The 23,742-nt window shown below is 40.3% G+C and overlaps 1 protein-coding gene across 6 annotated transcripts in view; it reads left to right on the top strand.

Annotated features, from left to right (window-relative positions):
- The first annotated feature begins 1,832 nt into the window (after positions 1-1,832).
- The window catches only part of YAF2 (YY1 associated factor 2), a 77,833-nt gene continuing 55,923 nt past the window's right edge, over positions 1,833-23,742 (top strand). For 3 of the 6 annotated variants that reach the window (XM_003252291.3, XM_003252293.4, XM_003252292.4), the window contains exons 1-2: positions 1,833-2,046; positions 2,485-2,610. In XM_003252291.3, coding sequence (XP_003252339.1) covers positions 2,021-2,046; positions 2,485-2,610 — 152 coding nt within the window. In that variant the 5' untranslated portion in view covers positions 1,833-2,020. The remainder of the gene's footprint in view (positions 2,047-2,484; positions 2,611-23,742) is intronic. The other 3 variants (XR_004032316.1, XR_004032315.1, XM_030822642.1) reach the window with 1 other exon arrangement.

Raw genomic sequence — 23,742 nt, 5'->3', positions numbered from 1 at the left:
CTATTTAAGATGGATTTATCGGGAAGTATCCCCTTTCTAAATCGAAGAGCATGTGCAGTCGATGAGGCCATGTGCATAGTACTTTGAGTCCTTTAAAATATGTATCTATGCACAGGGATTTACAAAGTGCCTGGCACACAGTGCTCAAAAAAAGTTATTTATTTATTTACTTAGAGGCGGAGTCTCGCTCTGTCGCCCAGGCTCGAGTGCAGTGGCACGATCTCGGCTCACAGCAACCTCTGACTCTCGGGTTCAAGCGATTCTCTTACCTCAGCCTCCCGAGTAGCTAAGATTACAGGCGCCCGCCACCACGCCTGGCTAATTTTTGTATTTTTTAGTAGAAGCGGGGTTTCGCCACGTTGGCCAGGCTGGTCTTGTGAACTCCTGACCTCAGGTGATCCGCCGCCTTGGCCTCCCAAAGTGCTGGGATTACACGCGTGAGCCACCGCGCCCGGCCAAAAAATATTATTGTATTATTAATCGCACAACAATCTCATATAGATGCCATTCAGAATATGAAAACGTTGAGAATTACAGAAATTAAGCAATACTTCCAAGGTCTATCAGCTAAGAAACAGGAGAAGCAGGCTGAGAATCCTGGGCTTCTGACTGTATTATTTCCTATGTAGTTTAGCTATAAAATTATCATTTTACATGAATTCGGACTTGATGTAAACCTAGAAAGATGGAGAGAAACAGCACAGTTAAAGAGGGATATACTTTATGCAGAAGTAACCCATGTGCATGAAGGAAGGGGTTCTGGTAAGGGAATGAATTTCATCTACATTCTTTGTCAGGAGGCAGCTTTCCTTATGGGAAAGGGAGGCAGAGGTAGGGAAAATGTGTGAAGCCTTTGAATGCCAGGCTAAAGAGTGTGGGCAAGTCGTTAGTGGTTCTTGATCAGAGTGGTGGCATAGTATTAATAGCATCTTATTATTAATCTGGTTGTGGATTACTGAATAGATTGGGGAGGTGGAAGTGGAGCTTCGGAGGCCAGTTAGATGGCTGTTGCTAGACTCTGGAGTAAGAGGACCTTTAGTATGTTGAGGTAGAGACCTGGGAAGGTGTTCTTTTGTTAGCAGACAGCGTTGAGGGGACATGCAAACTCCTTGTATTTAAAAAGGACTTATGAGTATATAGGGGTTTCTTTCAAAAGCAGCTACTGCAGAGGCCTGAGAGGCCAAAAGGGCGCGTTTGGAATTAAAACAGAGTTACACTCTTGGCTTTGTCACTTTCTAATTATGTAGCCTAGAGGAAGTCGCCTAACCTCTCTTGAGTCTTGATTTCAATTCCTCTAAGTTAGGGGTGACAATCCCTACTTGTTAGAGCATCTGTGTGCATAAACCAGACAGTGCTTTAAGGCATGTAGCAATGGCGCTGCGTGTTGGTTCCCGCCTTCCCCCCGGTATCCTGCAGGCGGGGGCTGAGTGGCTAAGGACGGCGGAGGCCAGGAAAGTCGTTCTACCCGGAGACCCCGGGCTGGCACTTCTGTCCAGACCCGGACAGGCCTCCGAACGCCGGCCGGCCCTACCTTGAACCAGGCTTCGCACGGGATGACGGAGCATCCCCTGCCAGTCGGTGGGACAGACGTTTTCCTCCTCAAAGGGGCTCTGGAGCGCGAGGCAGTCCCCGGCAGCCGGGGGTACCGAGGGGGGGCAACGGGGGAACAGCGCGGAGAGGCGGTGCCGGCGCCCGCGCCCGAGGCAGCCACGGCCACCGCGGCCACCCCCGCACCGCCCGCCAGCGAACTCGCCGCGGGTGCTGGGCCGCGCTGGCCGCGTTTGAAGTCTCCGGCGCGGCTGCTGGTTGGCTGGCGCGGGTCACGTGCGCCCAGGCAGGAGTTTCCCCGACAGCTGGAGGCTGCGTGGGATCCGGCGGCGGCTCCCGAGCGCGGCGGTGCGGCCTTCCCCGCCCCCTCCCTCCCTCCTCCCCCGCCCGCTTCCGCCCGGCTTATTATCCTCCTTATTGACAAACAGAGCGGTCGCGGCGGCGACTCTCGGCGTGCGTTGATAGCCAAGCCATGGGAGACAAGAAAAGCCCCACCAGGTAACAGCGCCCGGGCCCCGGGGCCCGGACTGTGCGGGCGGCAGGGCCCTCGTGCACGGCTTCGGGTGGCCGCCTCGCTAGCCGCCCGGGCACCGGGGCGAGCACGGGGGCAGCGCCGCTGGTGTGCGACTGCTGCCGCTTGAGGGGGCCGGCGCTGGCCGCCCCACAATGGAGCCGCGATGGCGATGGCGGCGGCGACCGGAGCGGCCGCCGGGGTGTCAGAGCGGCTGTGGCGGCGGCGATTGCGGCCGCGCTCCTGCCCTGCCTCTTCCTGACTCCCTTCCCCCTCAGAGCCGGAGCGCGGCGCGCCGGGGGCCCGTGGGGCGGGGGTCGCGGAATTGGGGCGGGGGGCGGGGCAGGGGCGGCCGCGGGGCCCGGGCGCCGGGCGCGGCCTGCTGGTGACCCCGCGCCGCGTCGTGTCCGGGTTGTGTCCTGCAGGCCGAAGCGGCAGCCGAAGCCGTCCTCGGATGAGGGTTACTGGGACTGTAGCGTCTGCACCTTCCGGAACAGCGCCGAGGCCTTCAAGTGCATGATGTGCGATGTGCGGAAGGGCACCTCCACCCGGTGAGTCCCGGGCCTGCCCCTCGCGCAGCCGGCCGGCGGGGTGGCGACCAGAGGACGCCCCTGCGGCTGCCGCCCCCTCCCATGACACTCGCGGACCCGGCGGGAGGAGGCGAGACGGAGGTGGCTGTGGCGATAGGAACTGGGTCACATTGATCGCAACCCAGGCGATGGTTTGCGGTGAGGGGTAATTGAAGAGGCTGTAACGTTTTTTGTTGCCAAGAGAGAATAAATTATTTAAGGGAGGCATTAGCTACTGCGATTTAATTCGTATCGCTGGGTGTAATGGCCCTCTCCCCACTCTGGGTATAAAAATGTTGGCTGCATTGTTGTGTTAGTGTGTAGGGGTCAAGGAAAACCCATAAAATTCTCTTTAGGAGCAAAGGATGTAATTTAATTTCGTTCCTAAAGAAAGAAAAGTATCTGATTGCAGAATACACAATATATTAAACTTCTTTTTCTGTATGTACTTCTGGAAGGGTCAGATCAAGGTTTTATTTAGTGTTTTTATTCCAGCACTCTAATATTTTATAAATAAGTAGTTGGAGATGAGCCCAGGCACAGGAACAGATTTTTACTGAAAGTACCTGTATATCTTTAGTTTGATTAAATGGCAGTCTCTTAGACAAATGAGATGAAAAGATCTCTGCCTATTTTCAGACTTTATTTATTGTAAGCTTGCGGTATAATAACTCTGTCTTTTAAAAAATGACTTTGAATTAAGTGGATAAAGAAAATCATCCAGGAAATTCTGTCAGTAGCATTCTTAATCTGTCAGCACTTAGTTATTGAGCTCCTTGATTTGTATACGAAGGTACCCTTTGAATTAAATATAATCTTGTGATTTATTACTTAATATTTAGAGAAGATATATATATTTTGATATTACAAAGTCCATTAGAAACTAAACTATAACAATAAGCATACTAATCTGTCTTACTGTTGCTTTAAAAAAGAAGGCATATATAATATTGACATATACAAATATTCAGTAGACGTTAGATTTCTAAAAAATGAGATCTTGATTTTTTAAAAAACACTGTTTACAAAATTTTATTAAGTTTAAAATTTAGAGACAGGAATGGTTGACAATAACTTATTTGAAAAATTTCTCAGTGAAGCTCGCTGGTTTTGACATGCTTGTTTTTTGTAAATCATCATATGCTTTTTGTATATTCCCACAATGGATAAAATATTTTGTACGTTTTTCATATTCAAAAAGCAAACTTTCAAACGTATGCTAAATTTAAGGGATTATAACAGAACATTCCAAAAAGAAAAAAAGTATTTGCTAAACTGATTGTGGTTACTATTTTTGGACCCGTGATTTGTGATTTAAGTATTTTGAAAAGCAGAGTATCTTCTTGGCTGTGTAATGTTGGAGTTGGTTTAGAGTATATTTGTATATCTGTGTTAGTACTTTGTGCTTTTTAAAATGCTCAATAAGCAATTTTTAGAAAATTTGTTTTTCGGAGGCAGGAACATTAAAGTGGAGACAATCATAATCTTGATCTCTGGTACTATATATTATTGCTTTTTGTTGTTCCCTCTCTATTTTCTTGTAGCCATTAGAAAAATACTGAAACTAGAAGAGCCTATATGTTTATTTGCAGGGACAGCAAGGAAGGGGGGAAGCTGGTGTCCTACTCCACAGCCAGTCTTGGGGTTAGAGGAACCCTGAGAAATAGAGTAGGTGGTGGCAGCTCAGAAGAGAAGAAACAGGCTGAATACCTGGCACCTGGAAGAAGAAGGAATATAGTACACAGGGGAGTTGGCCCAGGACAGAGAAGTGGGCCTAGTTTAAAAGAGGCTTGAGGCCCACATGGGGGCCCCTGACATTTTTTTTTTTTTTACCGGTACATCTGAGCTCTTGTAGATCCAATTTTTAGTGGTGGAAACATTACTTGAGGAGGACTCAGAGAAGCATTGTCATTTGGATTGAAACTGAAGAGGCTCTGGGCAACTCACCAGAAATCTAAGGGACACTGTGTTCCTGAAAGTAAGTGTTCTACACCACGACCCTCTCAGCTTCTTCCTTCCTCTCTCTGAATTGTCTCTTCTCTTTTGATTTTGGCTCTAAGTTAAACCTAAGAGCTCTGATTTCTCTGTTACCTGTTATTTTCCTAGTGGTTTCTGAAATTCAGGGTAGAATCTATGTTTGTATAGAACAGTGTGGAACAGGGTATTGTTAATAGAGAAGATATTGATTGCATCACAGAATGTTAATATTTTTCCTCTCTGGTAATGTTAGAAAAACAAGATTAAAGGACTGCAGAACGCTGTTGAGAAGCAAAAGTTTCAGTAGTTGGAAGGAATAATTCTCCATAATTGACTTATTAATTAACAGGATAATTTCCAGAGTAAGGTTGGCAAGTCCTAAAGCCGAGACTGGATAGCTGCAGAGCAGAAGGATGCAGTTTGCTACTGATTTGTTTGTGTGACCAACAGATGGGATTTGAATCCTTTGGGTCAGACTGACCTTTGAACTGATTCTGCCTCATTGCCGAATGTTAGGCCAAGTCTAAGCCATTCTAGACATTTGAAAAACTTTTTTCTTTTTAAACCTGCAGAGAAGATTGAGTCCTTGTTCTACCTTTAAAGTCTTTTTTTTTTCTTTTTTCTTTTTTGAGATAAGATCTCATTCTGTTGCCCAGGCTGGGTTGCAGTGGCATCATCCAGGCTCACTGCAGCCTCGAGCTCCCAGGTTCAAAGGATCCTCCCACCTCAGCCTCCCAAGTAGCTGGAACTACAGATGCACACCACCATGTGTGGCTAATTTTCTTATTTTTTGTAGAGATGGGGGATCTCTGTGTTGCCTAGGCTAGTCTCAAACTCCTGAGCTCAAGTGATCCTCCCACCTTGGCCTCCCAAAGAACTGGAATTAAAGGAATGAGCCACCATTCTGGCCCCTTTACAGTCTTTATTGACAATATAATTTTTTTCTTTAAATAATATTAAGTTTAAATTCTTTATGCAACAGAAGCCCATTTCCTTTGGCTATATCCATGGTAGGTCATGTCTTTCTAGAGAATGAAGTTACATTCATGGCATGTATTTCAAAATAAAATGATTTGTTGTAGCTTCAGTTCCTCAAGTTTTAATTTTATTTTAGATTTTGGGGTACATGTGCATGTTTGTTACTTGAGTATGTTGCAGAGTGGTGGGATTGGGCTTCCAGTGTACCCATTACCCAAATAGTGAACGTTATACCCAACAGGTAATTTTTCAGCCCCTCACTCCAAAATTTTTTACATTGTGCTTCTGTGAGAGAAACAGTAGTAAATGTCAAACTGACGGGAAATTTTTGAAAAGGAAACAAAATGTCACGGTGACAAATTATTTTCAAGGTGCTGCACAGTCTTTATATCTGAAGTTTCTTTTCTTTCTTTTCTTTTTTTCTTTTTTTTTTTTTTTTCGAGGCAGAATTTGAGACAGGGTCTTGCGCTGTCGCCCAGGCTGGAGTACAGTGGCGTGACGTCGGCTCACTGCAACCTCCGCTTCCCAGGTTCAGGCAATTCTCATGCCTCAGCTTCTGTGATAGCTGGGATTACAGGTGCCCACCAGCACGCCAGGCTAATTTTTGTATTTTTAGTAGAGATGGGGTTTCACTATGCTGGCCAGGCTGGTGTCAAACTCCTGACCTCAGGTGATCTGTCTGCCTCGGCTTCCCAAAGTGCTGGGATTACAGGAGTGAGACACCGTGTCCAGCCTATCTGAAGTTTCTTATAAGGCAAGAAATGTCCCAAATATAAATGCAAGAAACTTTAGGAAATTAAGGATCATTCTTGGCTGGCCCAGTGGCCCACACCTGTAAGCCCAGCACTTTGGGAGGCTGAGACAGGAGGATTTCTTGAGGCCAGGAGTTTGAGACCAACCTGGGCAACACAGTGAGATCTCATCTCTACTAAAAATAAAAAAAATTAGCCTGGTGTGGTGGTGCATGCCTGTGGTCCCAGCTATTCAGGAGGCTGAAGTGGGAGGATCCCTTGAGCCCCGGAGTTCGAGGTTGCAGTGAGCTGTGATCATACCACTGCACTCCAGCCTGGGCAACAGAGTGAGACCTTGTCTCAAAAAAAAAATTCTGAATCATCAGAGAAAATGAAATATTAAATATTAAGGATAGTCTGTATGAGGGTGATAAGCAATGTATGATGATTAAATTAAGACTGGTGTCTTATTGGTACTTCATCTAGGAGTGGACAGTTACTTAATATTGCCTAATTCAGATAGCAAATATTTAGAAATGAAAATGATAGAATTATTGGTTTGGGTTTCAAACTGTGGTCTAAATGGTTCATACCAGGCTTTCAAATGTAACAGGTAATGTTACATTTTCTTAGAGGATATTATAACAGTCCTTTAGGTTTCTCATAGGTGTTATTTTAGAGAGCTATGAAAAAGATTTCACATAGTAGAAAGAGTGCTAGATGTTATACTAGTATGATTTTGGTAACCTGGGTTCATATCTCATTTCATATCAACCATTTCAATATTCAGCATTCAGCAAATGTTTATTGAGCATCTTATTTAAGGGCTGAGTTGGATACTAGACATACAGTGGTGAGCAAAATGGATTTTTGTGTTTCTTTAAAATTTTACGGTTTTGCAAATCAGAACCACTTTAACTGTACCAAGCTCTATATGTGAGGTTTAGTGTTAGTAGATCTTTCCTTTATGTGTAGGCTGAAGAGGTGGAACTTCTTCATTAAAAATATATGTTGTTTATAACTGAACACAGTATTATGGTTAGGTAAAAAGAATGAGTTATTTCAGCTTCTGTTAAAAGTAAGCTATAAAATCCACATTCTGAAAGAAGCTTAAACCAACTATCATCTGGTAGAAATCTTTTCAGCATCATTGTTTTCTTGTCATACTTGCTTTATGTCTTCAAATTTGAGGTTTGGCACTGATTCTCCTAGACTTTTGTTGTAGGAATGGGAGAAAAACATTGAGGACCATCTATATAAGTCCTTTTTAAAGAAATGCATGGTTCCTGAGCCGCCTCCTGTCTATCTGAGGAGCCTTTCTAGCAACCATTTAGTTGTTCAGAGACTCCTTATTCTAGGAGATTTCTTACTTGTTTTTTGTCCTGTAAGAGGACTCACACTGGTTAATTGTATATAGGTAAATTTTACAAGTGATTATTAGTGTTTGTATAGTCTGGATATCAGTGGTTTTCAAAGTGTAGTCTGAGGGACACTGAGAGTCCCTGAGGTCTTTTTAGTTGAAGCTTTCTATGAGGTTCACACTGTTTTTATAATAATTTGAAGATGTTATTTGCCTTTTTCACTGTGATGGTGCAGAGGCAGTGACGGGTAAAACTGCCAGCACCTTAGCATGAATCAAAGAAGTGGCACCAAATTGCTATCTTCATTGTAATATTCACCACCATGTACATGCATGCAGTAACAATAATGTCAGTTTGAATTAAGAATATACTTGAAGCAGCAAAATTTACTAATTTTATTACATCTCATATTTTTTAAAATATTCTGTCTGACAAAATGGGAGCTACACATAAAGCACTTCTACTGTATACCAAAGTATAGTGGTTAAGGGAAAGCACGTGTGTAGTTTGTCTTGCAAGCAGAGCTAGTCTTTTTGTCATAGAGCATCATTTTTACTTGAAAGACTACCTGAAATACCATAGTTATTCAGACTTGGATATTTAGCATATATTTTCTTGAAAATGAATATATTCAAAAAATATATCACTTCAAGGAAAACACTTGATACTATATGTTGCCAGTGATAATCATTCAAGTGAAAATTAGAATTTTTGAAAATCTGTAGCAACAATGAGCTTTAGAGTTTCTGTGTATAAAGACTTTTCTGAGAAGATTAGTGGTGGTATCAATGAATATAATTTCTGATATTTCACCATGAAATGTGTCAGCATTTGGAAGATATGCATAACTCAGCAAACAAATGGTTCCTAGTTACCGATGTATGATTTTACAAAACTGTAATGGGTGATCCATTCGAAGTACAAAATATCAACAGATTTTAAGGGAACACTGAAAACTTCATTGATGTGGTTTCAGATTTCACATTGCAACTAACCTTTGAGAAACAACTGTGTTTTTATGTAGTATCAAAGAATAATACCTATAGTTATCTGAAAATGCTATTAAACTACTTACCTCTTTTCAACTGTATATCTGTGAGAGTCCAGATTTTCTTAATATTTTTGGACCAAAACAATGTATTGCAACAAATTGAATGCTGAGATAGATGTGACAATCCAGGTGTCTTCTACTAACCAGATGTTAGAGGTTTGCAAAATATACAATGCCACTCTTCATACAAAATATCTTTGTTTTGGAAAATAATAAGTTTTTAAAATAAAAATATGTCATTTAATATGTGATGTATTTATTTTTTAAATGAACTAATATATTTAGATTTTTATCAGTTTTTATTTCTAATATAGTAAACATCGATATATGACCCACATTAAGAAAAACAAAAAACAAAAACTCTTAAATTTTAAGAGTGTAAATGATCCTAAGACCAAAAAGTTTGTGAACTGCTGGTCTAGAGTTTATTGGCTTGGGTTTCTACATGCAATGACTTGACTTCAGCAGGTATTCTTTTTATTTCCTTTACAGTGTGAGGTCTGATAACTAGTATACTAGTTGTTTAACTCAGTGGCCCGATCTCACTCATCTTTTGATGTCACCTCCGAAGTATTTGATGTTGTTGGCCCTTTTTAAATTGAAACTCTCCTTCCTTGACGTCTCTAAGACTCCTTTTTCGTAGATTTCTAGGTATATCTCTGAAACCCATTTCTGCCTCCCCAAACCTGGCATCTGTATATTCTTTACTTTGTATGTGGCATAGACTCCTTTCTGGAACCTCAGCTAGAAACCATCATTGTCTCAGCTTTGATTCTAATTTGTAGTCATCCTTCATGTCCTTTCTCTGGATTGTCTCTTAAATCTATCCTTTTTCCTTTTATGTAGTTACAGTTCAGAAGCCCATATCACTTCTGTCATGAACTATTGGACAAATTGGTCTCTCATTTGGAATGCTACTAACATTATCTTCATTATCTTTTTTGAAACCTATCTGATTATGTTGGTCCCTGTATATTTAAAAAAAATTGAGTCCTATTAGTGGCTACTGAATAAAGGCTGAGATCCTTAGGATAGTGTTCAAGGCCATAATAATAATCTATCCCTAAACTACCTTCCTAGCTCCATTTCCTGCTGCTTATCCCAATCCTGTGTTGTGTCAGCACTGAATTATTTTTATCATATGGTACTTTTCTTTCTTTCTTTCTCTCTCTTTCTTTCTCTTACGGAGTCTTGCTCTGTCACCAGGCTGGAGTGCAGTAGCGCGATCTTGGCTCGCTGCAATCTCCACCTCCCAGATTCAAGCGATTCTCCTGCCTCAGCCTCCTGAGTAGCTGGGATTACAGGCGTGCACCACCATACCTAGTTAATTTTTGTATTTTTAGTAGAGACAGGGTTTCACCATGTTGGCCAGGATGGTCTCCATCTGACCTCATGATCCGCCTGCCTCAGCCTCCCAAAATGCTGTGATTACAGGCGTGAGCCACTATATGGTACTTTTCAAAGAAGCCCTCTAGGATTACCATCCCTCCACCCCTTGGTATCATATTGATTCTATGTATGTAGAGTCAGTCATGCACTCTATAATGACATTTTGGTCAGTGGGGGACCACATATACAGTCCCATAAAATGATACTATATTTTTACTCTACTTTTTTATGTTTAGTTATGTTTAGATACAAATACTTACCGTGGTGTTACAATTACCTGCAACATTCAGTATAGTAACATCCTGTCCACCCGTAGCTTCATAGCAATAGGCTGTACCATATAGCCTAGGTATGTAGTAGGCTGTACCATCTAGGTTTGTATAAATACATTCTGTGATGTTCCCACAATGAAATCACCTAACGATGCATTTTTCAGAACATATCCCTGTCATTAAATGCTGCATGGCTGTATGTATATGTAATTATTCCTGGAGAATAACTATATTGTAGTATAATTGTCTAGACACTTATCTGCCCTACAGGGCAGAGACTGTCTTATCACTTCGGTATTCCCAGAAGCTAATAAAATACCTGAAGTATTATAGATATTTAAATGTTTTCAATTAATGTTTCTTCAAATTTGACTTGCTATTTGACACCTGACATTGCTTTTCCAATAATTTTGAACACTATGTTTGTAAAAATATTATCAGACTATTTTGTCTCTAAGTTGTAGGTATAAATCGTTTTAGCATTATTTATTTATTTATTTTCTGAGACAGGGTTTCACTGTGTTGCCCAGGGTGGAGTGCAGTGGTGTGGATATAGCTTACTGCAGCCTCAACCTCCCAGGTTGAAGTGGTCCCCCCACCTTAGCCTCCCAAGTAGCTGGGACTACAGGGGTGTGCCACTATGTCTGGCTAATTTTTAAATTTTTGATAGAGAGGGTGTGTCTCCCTATGTTGCCCAGTCTGGTCTCGAACTCCTGGGCCAAAGCAATCCTCTCACCTTGGCCTCCAAAATGTTGGGATTACAGGCATGAGCCACTGCACCCAACTGTTTTAGCATTATTTCAAGGATGATATTGTACATGAACACCTTAGCATTTTTAAGGAACAGCTTTGGCAAGTTGTATAATACTGTTATGATCTCATTTGTGGCCACTTATTAGGTCTCATTTTTCAGATTGTTGAAATTTATATGCTATAATATAGCTAAAACGAAGTATTTCTTGACTAAAGTAAACCAATGAAGTCGTGAACGTGTACAGCGTATTAAGAAAGATATAGTATATTCCATTGCTACAAGGAGAATAAAATACCTAGGAATACAACTTACAAGGGATGTGAAGGACCTCTTCAAGGAGAACTACAAACCACTGCTCAAGGAAATAAGAGAGGACACAAACAAATGGAAAAACATTCCATGCTCATGGATAGGGAGAATCAATACTGTGAAAATGGCCATACTTCCCAGAGTAGTTTATAGATTCAATGCTATCCCCGTCAAGCTGCCATTGACTTTCTTCACAGAATTAGAAAAACTAATTTAAATTTCATATGGAACCAAAAAAGAGCCCGTATACCCAAAACAATCCTAAGGAAAAAGAACAAAGCTGGAGGCATCACGCTATCTGACTTCAAACTATACTATAAGGCTACAGTAACGAAAACAGCATGGTACTGGTACCAAAACAGATATATAGACCAATAGAACAGAACAGAGTCCTCAGAAATAACACCACTCATCTGTAACCATCTAATCTTCGACAAACCTGACAAAAACAAACACTGGGGAAAGGATTCCCTATTTAATAAATGGTGTTGGGAAAACTGGCTAGCCATATGCAGAAAACCGAAACTGGATCCCTTCCTTACACTTTACACAAAATTAACTCAAGATGGATTAAAGACGTTAACATAAGACCTAAAACCATAAAAACCCTGGAAGAAAACCTAGGCAATACTATTCAGGACATAGGCATAGGCAAAGACTTTATGACTAAAACACCATAAGCAGTGGCAACAAAAGCCAAAATTGACAAATGAGATCTAATTGAACTAAAGAGCTTCTGCACAGCAAAAGAAACTATCATCAGAGTGAACAGGCAACCTACAGAATTGGAGAACATTTTTGCCATCTGTCCATCTGACAAAGGGCTAATATCCAGAATCTACAAAGAACTTAAACAAATTTACAAGAAAAAAAAAACAACCCCATCAAAAAGTGGGCTAAGGATATGAACAGACGCTTCTCAAAAGAAGACATTTATGCAGCCAACAAACATGAAAAACTCATCACTGGTCATTAGAGAAATGCACATCAAACCACAATGAGATACTATCTCATGCCAGTTAGAGTGGCGATCATTAAAAAGTCTGGAAACAACAGATGCTGGAGAGGATGTGGAGAAATAGGAATGCTTTTACACTGTTGGTGGGAGTGTAAATTAGTTCAACCATTGTGGAAGACAGTGTGGTGATTCCTCAGGGATCTAGAACCAGAAATACCATTTGACCCAGCAGTCTCGTTACTGGGTATATACCCAAAGGATTATAAATCGTTCTACTATAAAGACACATACGCACGTATGTTTATTGCAGCACTATTCACAAAAGCAAAGACTTGGAACCAACCCAAATACCCATCAATGATAGACTGGATAAAGAAAATGTGGCACATATACACCATGGAATACTATGCAGCCATAAAAAGGATGAGTTCATGTCCTTTGCAGGGACATGGATGAAGCTGGAAACCATCATTCTCAGCAAACTAACACAGGATCAGAAAACCAACCACCACATATTCTAACTCATAACTGGAAGTTGAACAATGAGAACACATGGACACAGGGAGGGGAACATCACACACGGGGGCCTGTCGTGGGGTTGGGGGGCTAGAGGAGGGATAGCATTAGGAGAATTGCCTAATGTAGATGATGGGTTGGTGGATGCAGCAAACCACTACGGCACGTGTATACCTATGTAACAAACCTGGAGGTTCTGCACGTGTGCCCCAGAATTTAAAGTATAATAAAAAGAGAAATATATTGTATTCTTCACCTAAATTGTTAGTTTTCTGTTGAATGATTTTTAAAGTTAAGGTAGTTGACATCAAGGGCCTATCAGAAACTAAAATATATTATAAATACATACTTACTGGGAAACATATGCAATGAATTATGCTAGGACTACATAATTGTGGATGAAACCCAATTCTAGCCTTTAAGGGTTTGAATTCTAGCACAGAAGATAGGTAATATTTGCTAGTGAGTAAATACAAGGAGTGAGAATGGATTTTCCAACATAGTTCTAGTTTTTGAAGAAGTCTATGCTTATATGAAATCATTGTTGTGGCCATTATTTATTTATTTATTTATTTTACTTTAACTTCTGGGATACATGTGCAGAACGTGAAGATTTGTTACATAGATATACATGTGCCATGGTGGTTTGCTGCACCCATCAACCCATCATTTAGGTTTTAAGCCCTGCATGAATTAGGTATTTGTCCTAATGCTCTCCCTCCCCTTGCCCCCTACCCCGTGACAGGCCCCAGTGTGTGATGTTCCCCTCCTTGTGTCCATGTGTTCTCATTCTTCAACTCCCACTTATGAGTGAGAACATGCAGTATTTGGTTTTCTGTTCCTGTGTTAGTTTGCTGAGAGTGATGGTTTCCAGCTTCATCCATGTCCCTGCTAAGGACATGAACTCATCCTTTTTTATGGCCGCATGTGGCCATTATTAATAAAGCACTTTTGGTGGGCAAGGTGGCTCACACCTGTAATCCCAGCACTTTCACAGGCTGAGGCAGGAGTATTGCTTGAGCCTAGGAGTTCAAGACTAGCCTGGGCAACATGTGAGACCCTGTCTGTACAAATAAATAAATAAATATAAATAAAGCACTTTTGGTAAAATGTGCTTTAACATCATGGCTAATTTCCAGTTTGATTACTGTCTCCCCTAAGAAATTTCACCCAAATTATGTTCTTTGAAACAGCTGGCACTTCATTGCTGGGTAAAGCCTTTTCTTTATCTGTGTGTGTGTGTGTGTGTGTGTGTGTGTGTGTGTGTGTGTGTGTGTGTGTGTGTTTTAAAGAAACTGCTGTTTTTAAGGTGATAGTTATATAATTGACGTAAAATTTCAGTAGACTGGAACTTCCTACATAGTATGCTGGCCCTATATATAACTTTGAAGGAAAGAGGAATAAGCAAAGAAACCTTTCACCCAACTATGATAGTTTTATAAACCTCTTTCAAACAACTCGGGTGTCAATCTGGGCTCTAATATTAATTCTGTGACTGGATTTCTACCTTCTTCACCAGTCGCATAGGGTTGTTTGATGAGCAAATGGAAGTGTATATAGGAAAACATTCTGAACACAGTAAAGCACTGCACGAGTGACAGATAATGAAAGACACAGCTTTTTACTGAGTTTCCAACACGAGAAACTACCAATGGTAACAAAAAAAAATAAAAAGAATTTGGCAGCAATAAATTATAAGCCACCATTTATTCCTTAACAGTAATGGCCACTACTGACAGAGCACTTACTGTGTGTCAGCCACTGTGATAATGGCTTTACCATTTAATCTTCTCAACAATGAGAATTAAAACCATTTAATCTTCTAACAATGCTTTTGAAAGAAAAGGAAAAAAAACCCTGAATATCATGCTGGCGATCATTGCCAATATAACCAATAAAATAGGTAACTTGTGAAACAGACAGTAAATAATGTAACCCTAGTATAAAATTATTTTATTTACAAAATATGTGATTCCTGGGATGATTTTTCAAGTACTGAATATATATATAAATTTAACAATCCTTCCCTTTTATGTAAGCGCACTTGTATAGTGCTTTACTATGTTCAGAGTGCTTTCCTATATATCGTTCTATTTGCTCATCAAACTGCCCCTGTATGGCTGATGAGGAAGATGGTCCTCTAGTCAAATAATTAATGTTAGAGCCTAGATTGAAACCTGGGTTGTTGGATTACTGGTTGATCTTTTCACTTCTTCGTCTTTAATAGAGAGGTTTATAAAACCATCCTAGTTGAATGAAAGGTTTTTTTGCTTATTTCTCTTTCCTTCAAGGTTAGATATAGGGCCAACATTAGTAGAAAGATTAACATTCTGTGGAATATCAAGTTTTCATTCAAGGATTTGGTGAAACGTTAGTGTTTTTTTCTTTAAGGTATGTTTTCCTTAAATCTTTATAGCTTGGAATAATTATTTAACAAATGTTTGTTGATCATCTGTTGAACACCTACAGTGTTTTGTTTATTGGCTTTCACGGTTGTTAAAACGGTACCTTTTGTTATATGAGCTGTGATTTATAATCATGTTTTAAAAGATTCTGTATGTACTTCATTCTGTAATATTGTTTATTGTGTGAAATCATAGAATTACTGAGAATTTTAGAGCTAAAAGGAACCTTTGAAGTGTTTCTAGAGTGTTTAGTCACTTCTGAGCCAGACAAGTTTTTATTACTTGAAACCTTAATTCTAGACAGATAAGAGCATTTTCAGAGGGAAGATCTTGAGAGATTTTGAGTAGAGAGGCTTGTATTAAACTTTTGAAATGGGCGGAAACTACTATTGTTTTCAAAACCTTCTTGTTGGGATTTTCAGCCAAGTTTGGAGGATTCTTAATTGTGGAACTTGGGGAACTAACATAATATTTAGCAATCTGCTGGGTGAGATCTTTTCTATTTGTTGGAACTCATGGCTCTAGCCTCCTATCCTCTTGACAGGTAGGAAAACAGGCCGGAAGTATTGTGACTTGGGTCAGTAGTTGATCAGTGTGAGATTCAGAAATCTGAATTTCCAGTTGCTTAAAGTTTTTTTTTAAGAGATAGAGTCTTGCTCTGTCACTCAGGCTGGAGTGCAGTGGTATAATCATAGCTTACTATAACTTCAAACTCCTGGGCTCAAGCCTCAACCTCCCAAGTAGCTAGGACTACAGGCGTGCTCCATCACACCCAGGTAATTTTAAAACTTTTTGTAGAGATGAGGTCTCGCTATGTTGTCCAGCCTGGTCTCAAACTTTGCCTCAAGCACCCTCCTGCCTCAGCCTCCCAAAGTATTGAGATTACAGGTGTGAGCCACCATGCCTGGCCTCCAGTCCTTTGTATAACCTTGCTGTGGTAGCATTTGATTGAATTTGCTAGCAAGTAACTTCTTAAAGATTTCTTCTTATAATTTTCCCTATACCTAGATCTAGTGGTATAACTCTTGACAGTTTCTAACATTAGACCTACTACTTATAAATAATATAAGAACTTAAAAACAAGAACTAAATGTTAAAAATCTAGGCTAATAGTATGGTGAATAAAGAATAAAATGACTGTCTTTTTTCTTGTATTTACTAATATTTTTGAAGTACAAATGTTAACAAACTTCATTTTTATGTCTTTTATTACAACTTTTATTTTGCTGTATATCCTCACTTCTTTGATATCATAGTGTTTCTCAGGAGAAATACCAGTAAGTATTATTTCTCTCTTTTATTTGTGATACAAATATTAAGAATCACTGATAGTAATATAATCACTTTGATTATATGTGACTGTGTGAATGACTGGGTGTGTGTGTATGATGTAAAGTTTGTATAGCCCCCTGACAATTTTTAGACATACGAATTAAACCATTTCATCTTTACATGTTTTATAGTCTGATCAGGGTTCTTTTGAACAACATACTTTACTTTTATAAAATATACTAGGGACAGTCAACCCAGAATGGCAGCAAGTAGATGATTTTTATGCCAGGGAGGTAGTTGCTCAACAGGTAAAGCTCTTGGTGCATTCGTGGAGTAGGCAAAGTGATTTTGGTCTTCTTTCCTCTTTGTTCCATCCATTTTTGCTATTTATCTTTTGTCCCCCCACAGCCCAAAGTCTCTTCACTAATATTTATTTCTAACCTACCTTCTAAAATGTTATGATTGCTTCAGTCTTTATTTACTTCACCAACAGTTCTTCCTTTACTAGAAAATCTTTTATGTTTTACGTAAGTCTGAATAAAGTAATTGTTCTAAATGCTAATGTAAAGAATCTGGGTGTGGGGGATGGAGTTTTATTTTTTCCTTAAGATAATTCTTTTTCTCATGATTATAAAAGTATTATGTATACATTAAAGATTTAAGGAAGTATAAGGAGGAAGATAGTAATGATTATTTTCATATTATCATTCCAGTCAGAAGTTAGCTACTTCTAAAATGTTGTGTTTCCACTCTGTATTTTTGCATAGATATTAGCATTTAAAATTGAAACGTGAAGTATCTCTCATTGGAAGAATGGGAAAAAAGTAGACTTTTTCCCATTTTAGGGCCTTCTCATGACCATTCTCACCTCATCTTGGTCCTCTAAGTTAGTCTCCGAGAAGTCCTCCAGTCTCTGAGAAGGCTCCAGTTTGTTTTGTCTTACTTAATTGAGCAGTTCTCAGCCTTATTTTACCAGGGAACTTTGTTTTTCAATTATAATATAGATCATGTGGAGATGTGTTGTTATGTAGGATGTTGCTATCAAAGTGTGGTCCACAGACCAGTGGCATTAGCATCACCTGGGAGCTTGTTAGAAATGTACAATCTCAGGCCTCACTGAGGACTTACTGAATCAGAACCTGCACTTTAACAGGATCTTTAGGTTATTTATATGCACATTAAAGTTTGAGAAACACGGCCGGGCGCGGTGGCTCACGCTTGTAATCCCCAACACTTTGGGAGGCCGAGGCAGGCGGATCACAAGGTCAGGACATTGAGACCACGGTGAAACCCCGTCTCTACTAAAAAAAATACAAAAAAAGTTAGCCGGGCGTTGTGGCGGGCACCTGTAGTCCCAGCTACTCGGAGAGGCTGAGGCAGGAGAATGGCGTGAACCTGGGAGGCGGAGCTTGCAGTGAGCCGAGATTGCGCCACTGCACTCCAGCCTAGGCAACAGAGCGAGACTCCGTCTCAAAAAAAAAAAGTTTGAGAAACACTGCTCTATTTTTTCCGGATAAGATAATGAGGGGGGCGGGGTCTGAGGTATCATCCCACTTCGAGCTGCTTTTTCCAAAGAGCTTTTCCCTCACGTTTTTGTGTGTGCATGTGTGTGTGCAGGCAGGGTTGTATGTATGGGTGTGTGCCTGGGCATGCATATGTGTACAGGAATGTGGGTATGTGGGCATCTCTCTGTGTCTATATCTCTGGTCCCCCTTTCTGTTTAGCAGACACTTCTCTGAATGAGCTTAATGAACTCTCATGTCCAAAAATGCTTTCTGTTATACCTCCTATCTCTTATCCCTGCTCCCAATATCTGTACACAGCTGTACATTCCTTCAACCATACAGCTTATCCAAGGCCATCTTTGGGAAGCCTCCTGGGAAAGAGCAGGCTTCAGGAAATAAGAGGTTAAAGAGGAGAGAGGTTTTTCTGTTAGAATCAAGTAACAAGCTTTTTGGGGCAGAAGAGACCTGGCGTTCCCTCAGGAGGGCCCAGTGGTTTCAAATTGTTTTGAGTGGATTCCTAAGGTTTCATGGAATTGGCTCAGTGGGAGCAAGCAAGTGGGGCTCTGTGGTTGCCCACTTCACTTCATCCAGGTCATTCATGCCGTTACATATTTTATTAGGACTTCTCTTAATTTTTGTTTTATAAGGGTGTTTTGCAAAACATTTTTGGAAAATCACTGCCCTGTTTTACCACTCAAATTCTGTTCAGCATAGGCGAGGTTAATTGTGACTGGATTACCTACCCTCACATTTCAAAAAGAAGAGCTATTAGTGAGTTTTGTAGGGTGGCAGGAGAGATTTGAAGCTTTCTTTCTTGAAAGTCCTTTCTCTCTCCCTCCTTCCCTATGTCTTTACCTTTTTCCCCCCACTCATCTTCTTAGACACATTTGTTCTTTTTTTTTTTTTTTTTTTTTTTTTTTGAGACGGAGTCTTGCTCTGTCCCCCAGGGTGGAGTGCAGTGGCGCGATCTCAGCTCACTGCAAGCTCCGCCTCCCAGGTTCAAGCCATTCTCCTGCCTCAGCCTCCCGAGTAGCTGGGACTACAGGCGCCCGTCAACACGCCCGGCTAATTTTTTGTATTTTTAGTAGAGACGGGGTTTCACCATGTTAACCTGGATGGTCTCGATCTCCTGACCTCGTGATCCGCCCGCCTCGGCCTCCCAAAGTGCTGGGATTACAGGCTTGAGCCACCGCGCCCAGCCACATTTGTTCTTTTTTAAGGACCAAGATTAGTAAGGCTCAGAGCTACATAATTGACTGATTAAGTTAGTAACGAGCATTATAATTTACAGATGAAACATATGTTAAATTCATAATGCTATCAAATTATACATTTTGATAACATTAATAAGATTATTTTGGGAGCCAGTCATAATCCCAAAAGATAGGGTCCCGAATGCCATAATCTCAAATGTTGAAATCCTGAAAAATCAACATCCTTAAAGTCTAAAATCCCCCAAATCACAATCCTAAAAGGTCAAAATCCCAAAAATGTATTCTGGAAAAAATAATACATTTTTTTAAAGACACATACATTTTAAAAAGGGGATTTATTTGAAAAACAGATGAAAACAGAACAATTCATAGGCCACTTTACACAATAAAATAGGCAATAACATTTTTGCAAGCATAGACACTAAGGTATACTAACAGTCATGCAGATATAATAGTTATGAGCAGACAAACCATATTCATAAGTCAAAAAGGGAAATGTATACATGCATATCATTGTGGTTGCTAATTGTGTGCACCTAGCTTTATAACTGCAGTAATCTGAAATACCATGAAACACCTAAGCCTTGATGAGATCAATAATCATCTGTGTGTGTGTGTGTGTGTGTGTGTGTGTGTGTGTGTGTGTGTGTGTGTGTGTGTTTCCTAGTAGCCTGATGTAGACTGTCACATAAAAATTTGGACCTTACCAGTAAGTTCTAACGTCTAGAAAGTACCCTGGTAGTGTAATAGGAGTAGGCAGTATATACAGACTTAAGAAGCCGGTAAAAGCAGAATTTTTTACTGTTTGCCATAGTTAAAGAGTACACCTGTTTTCAAGGTTGGAATTGTCTGAGCATAGTCATGGTCTTTTTTAGGCCACTGTGCCATTCTATATATTATGCTGTTTCTTCTGCCCTCTACTCCCCCATCTTCCACAATTTCATGGTCTTTATGATTGCTCAGGCTTCATCTCTGAAGGCTAAGCATTCCTTGTCTCTAGGTCAGAGTGAATGCCCTCTCAATTACGCTTAAAGTATTCTATGCTAAAAGTGATGATGTATTTACACAGTGTATTGAAAATATTTTATATTTGTTTGTTTCCTTCCTGAGGGCTGTACCATTGGTACCATTATCACATTTCAGTTTAAATCCCCTCCTTGACATTTATATTCATGTAGTTTTTTGGTGGTAATTAAATATAAGTGATAAAATGAATTTAGCACATTTCTTAGTTAATAATAATGATAATTGTAATAATATTTTAAAAATTCTCAATGCCCATCACAGTGTCTTGTGTAGGTACTGATAATACTTAAATGAACTGCAAAAGCCCCTTTACTATATATCTGATTCTGTTGCTGCTTTAAACTGCTTTCCACTTCTTGTTTTTTAAGGAATATTTATATAATTTCATAATTTTGTGAGTTAGATGGAATGTGTTAGTGGATGTTGTCTCTCCACCTATATTTATGGGTGTTAGCGCAACTGCTTTGCTAGTTGCAAAGCTGTATTATCAGAGTAAAAGTGTATTTGTAAACTGTATGGGAACTAAAAATTAGGAATAAAACCATTTTCTTATAAAAAAAATTATACCCATTTTACTGGATACAAGAACTTACGTCAATCTAAGCTACCTGCATGTTCAATTATCAGCAGTTTTTAAAATGTTTTCTTTTACCATCAGTATAATGCATGATTGAAACCACAGCCAATAGGTTTTATTCTCTCTGTGTCATGCTTACTTTCTTGCTGAATCTTAACTAGAGGCAGAGAAACCATTTTGATAGTCTAGGCAAGAGGCAGTAATGTCCTGAACAAGGGAAATGCCAGATGGGAGACAGAAATGAATGTATTATAGATGTGTTTAGGAGAGATCTGTAGAACTTGATGGTTGATTGGATATGGTTGTGGGAGGCAGGTAGTTGGGTTGTAGTGAAGGGGAAGTATCAAGGATGAATCTCAGGATTCTGGCTTAAGCAGTTGAGTGAGTGGTGTTAGTTCTCACTGAGATAGCAAATAGGAAGACAGGTTTGGGGGCAGGTAATAGTTTGCCTATAGATTTGTTGAATTTGCGGTGCCTGGGGAAAGTTTGAGAGGGAAGATCTGTGAAGCAGTTTGGATATGTTGAGTAAGGCTTAGGAAGGAGAAAAAGGAGAAAAGGGCTATAAATACATATTTGATAGTCATTAGTACACATGATTTGAGTTGAAGCTGTAGGAGCGGGTAAGACAGATCGGGGGGGAATAGATTGCATACCATGAGAAAAGAGACCTAGGAGAGACTTTTGAGGAACATCTTTATTTTTTTACCATGGTAGAAGAAGAGCATCCCACAAAGAAGAAGAAAGAAATGGAGAAGGAAAAAAAAATTAATAGGGAGTAAGAAACCCAGGAGAGTGTAACAATACAGAAACAGAAGGAAGAGGATATTTTCAAAAAGAGGGGGGTGTGTTTAGCCATGTCCAATGGCTTTTACTTTCATCAGACAGAATCTTAATTTTTCTCTCAAGTTCCATGTAGTATTTGTTTTAATAAGTGTGGCATTTAGATTTGTATTTTTAAGTTGTAACAAGATGATAATTCTGCATAGTGCTTGTCCTCAGCTTTTCATGCTACAATGATTCTGGTTTATATTTATAGACTAAATAAAGGAGGTTAATATTGGTAGGTAGGAAGATAAGTAAAATTATGTTAGTAACTAACTTTGTTTCCCAAGGATATAATTATCTAGTAATATCTATCTTTAAGTCTATGCCTCCAACAATGACTTTAGATTATAGCTACAAAATGTGATAGAATTAACAACAAAAAAAATCCCAAAACATTGGGTACTTCTTGGCGTCAAGAATTTAAGTGCTAAGTAAATGTACAGTAGCTTTGTTTATTTATTTATTTATTTTTTTGAGATGGAATCTCGCTCTGTCGCCTAGGCTGCTGGAGTGCAGTGGCACAATCTGGGCTCACTGCAACCTCTGCCTCCTGGTTTCAAGTGATTCTCCTGCCTCAGCCTCCCGAGTAGCTAGGACTACAGGCGCCACCATGCCTGGCTAATTTTTTTTGGTGTTTTTAGTAGAGACGGGGTTTTGCCATGTTGGCCAGGCTGTCTTGAACTCCTGACCTCAAGTGATCTGCCCGCCTCAGCCTCCCAAAGTGCTGGGATTACAGGTGTGAACCACCGTGCCCCACCACTGTATGGTAGCTTTGAAAACTCCTGGGAGATTGCATGGTTAATTGTGAGGGAATATGTATGGTTTGAAGAAACCTTTATTTTCTGTTTTTAGGAGGAATGAATCATAGCACTCTTTAATGACTGGTTAACCAAGCAAATCACAGCACTTCTTTTAAAACTTCATTTGTTCTATAAAGTAACAGCTATCTCTGAAGTACAGTGGATTTTATTTTCTTTTTTTTTATTTCAATTTTCTATAGATATGAGGTCTCACTATGTTGCCTAGGCTGGTCTCGAACTCCTGGGCTCTTGCGATCCTCCCACCTCAGCCTCCCAAAGTGCTGGAATTACAGGTGTTAGCCATTGCACCCAGCCTACACTGGATTTCATATGATTTACAATGCCTAAAGATTCAGGTTTTAGGAGTGCTGAATAACAAAGTTATTTAGAACATAGGCAGAATAAGAAAGGAATAGCCAAGACTCTAGAACTAAAAATCAGTGAGTGGCTTACGAATTTCAAAAATATTTTAATTACCCATTAAGCATTAAAGTGCTATTTTGAGGCAGGTGCTGGGCTAGGTAATGGAGTTACAGAGGAGAACAAGACACATTTTTACCCTCATGGAATTAATTAATTAATTAATGTATTTATTTTATTTAAGATGGAGGAGTCTCGCTCTGTTGTCCAGGCTGGAGTGCAGAGGTGCCACCTCTGCCTCCCAGGTTCAAACGATTCTCCTGCCTCAGCCTCCCGAGTAGCTGGGACTGCAGGCGCCTGCCACCACGCCTGGTTAATTTCCATATTTTTAGTAGAGAAGGGGTTTCACCATGTTGGCCAAGCTGGTCTCGAACTCTTGACCTCAAGTGATCCACCCACCTCAGCCTCCCAAAGTGCTGGAATTACAGGCGTGAGCCACTGTGCCTGGCCAGCCCTCATGGAATTTAAGTTGCAAACAAAAAAATACAAAAAAAAAATCATTGCAGAGTGTGGCAACGACAGGAATTATTTGAAATGGGTGAAGAGGAGAGGCTTCTCTGAGTGGGTGGCATTTAATCAGAAAGCAGAAGGATAAGAGGAGGCCGGGCATGGCGGCTCACACCTGTAATCCCAGCACTTTGGGAGGCTGAGGCCATTGGATCACTTTAGCTCAGGAGTTCGAGACCAGCCTGGGCAACGTGACAAAACCCCATCTCTACAAAAAGTACAAAAATTAGCCGGGCATGGTAGCATGAGCCTGGTTTCCCAGCTACT

Source organism: Nomascus leucogenys, chromosome 11 (genome assembly GCF_006542625.1).
Source record: "Nomascus leucogenys isolate Asia chromosome 11, Asia_NLE_v1, whole genome shotgun sequence".
NCBI classification, from domain to species: domain Eukaryota; kingdom Metazoa; phylum Chordata; class Mammalia; order Primates; family Hylobatidae; genus Nomascus; species Nomascus leucogenys.
This window is presented reverse-complemented; position numbering and strand designations above follow the sequence as displayed.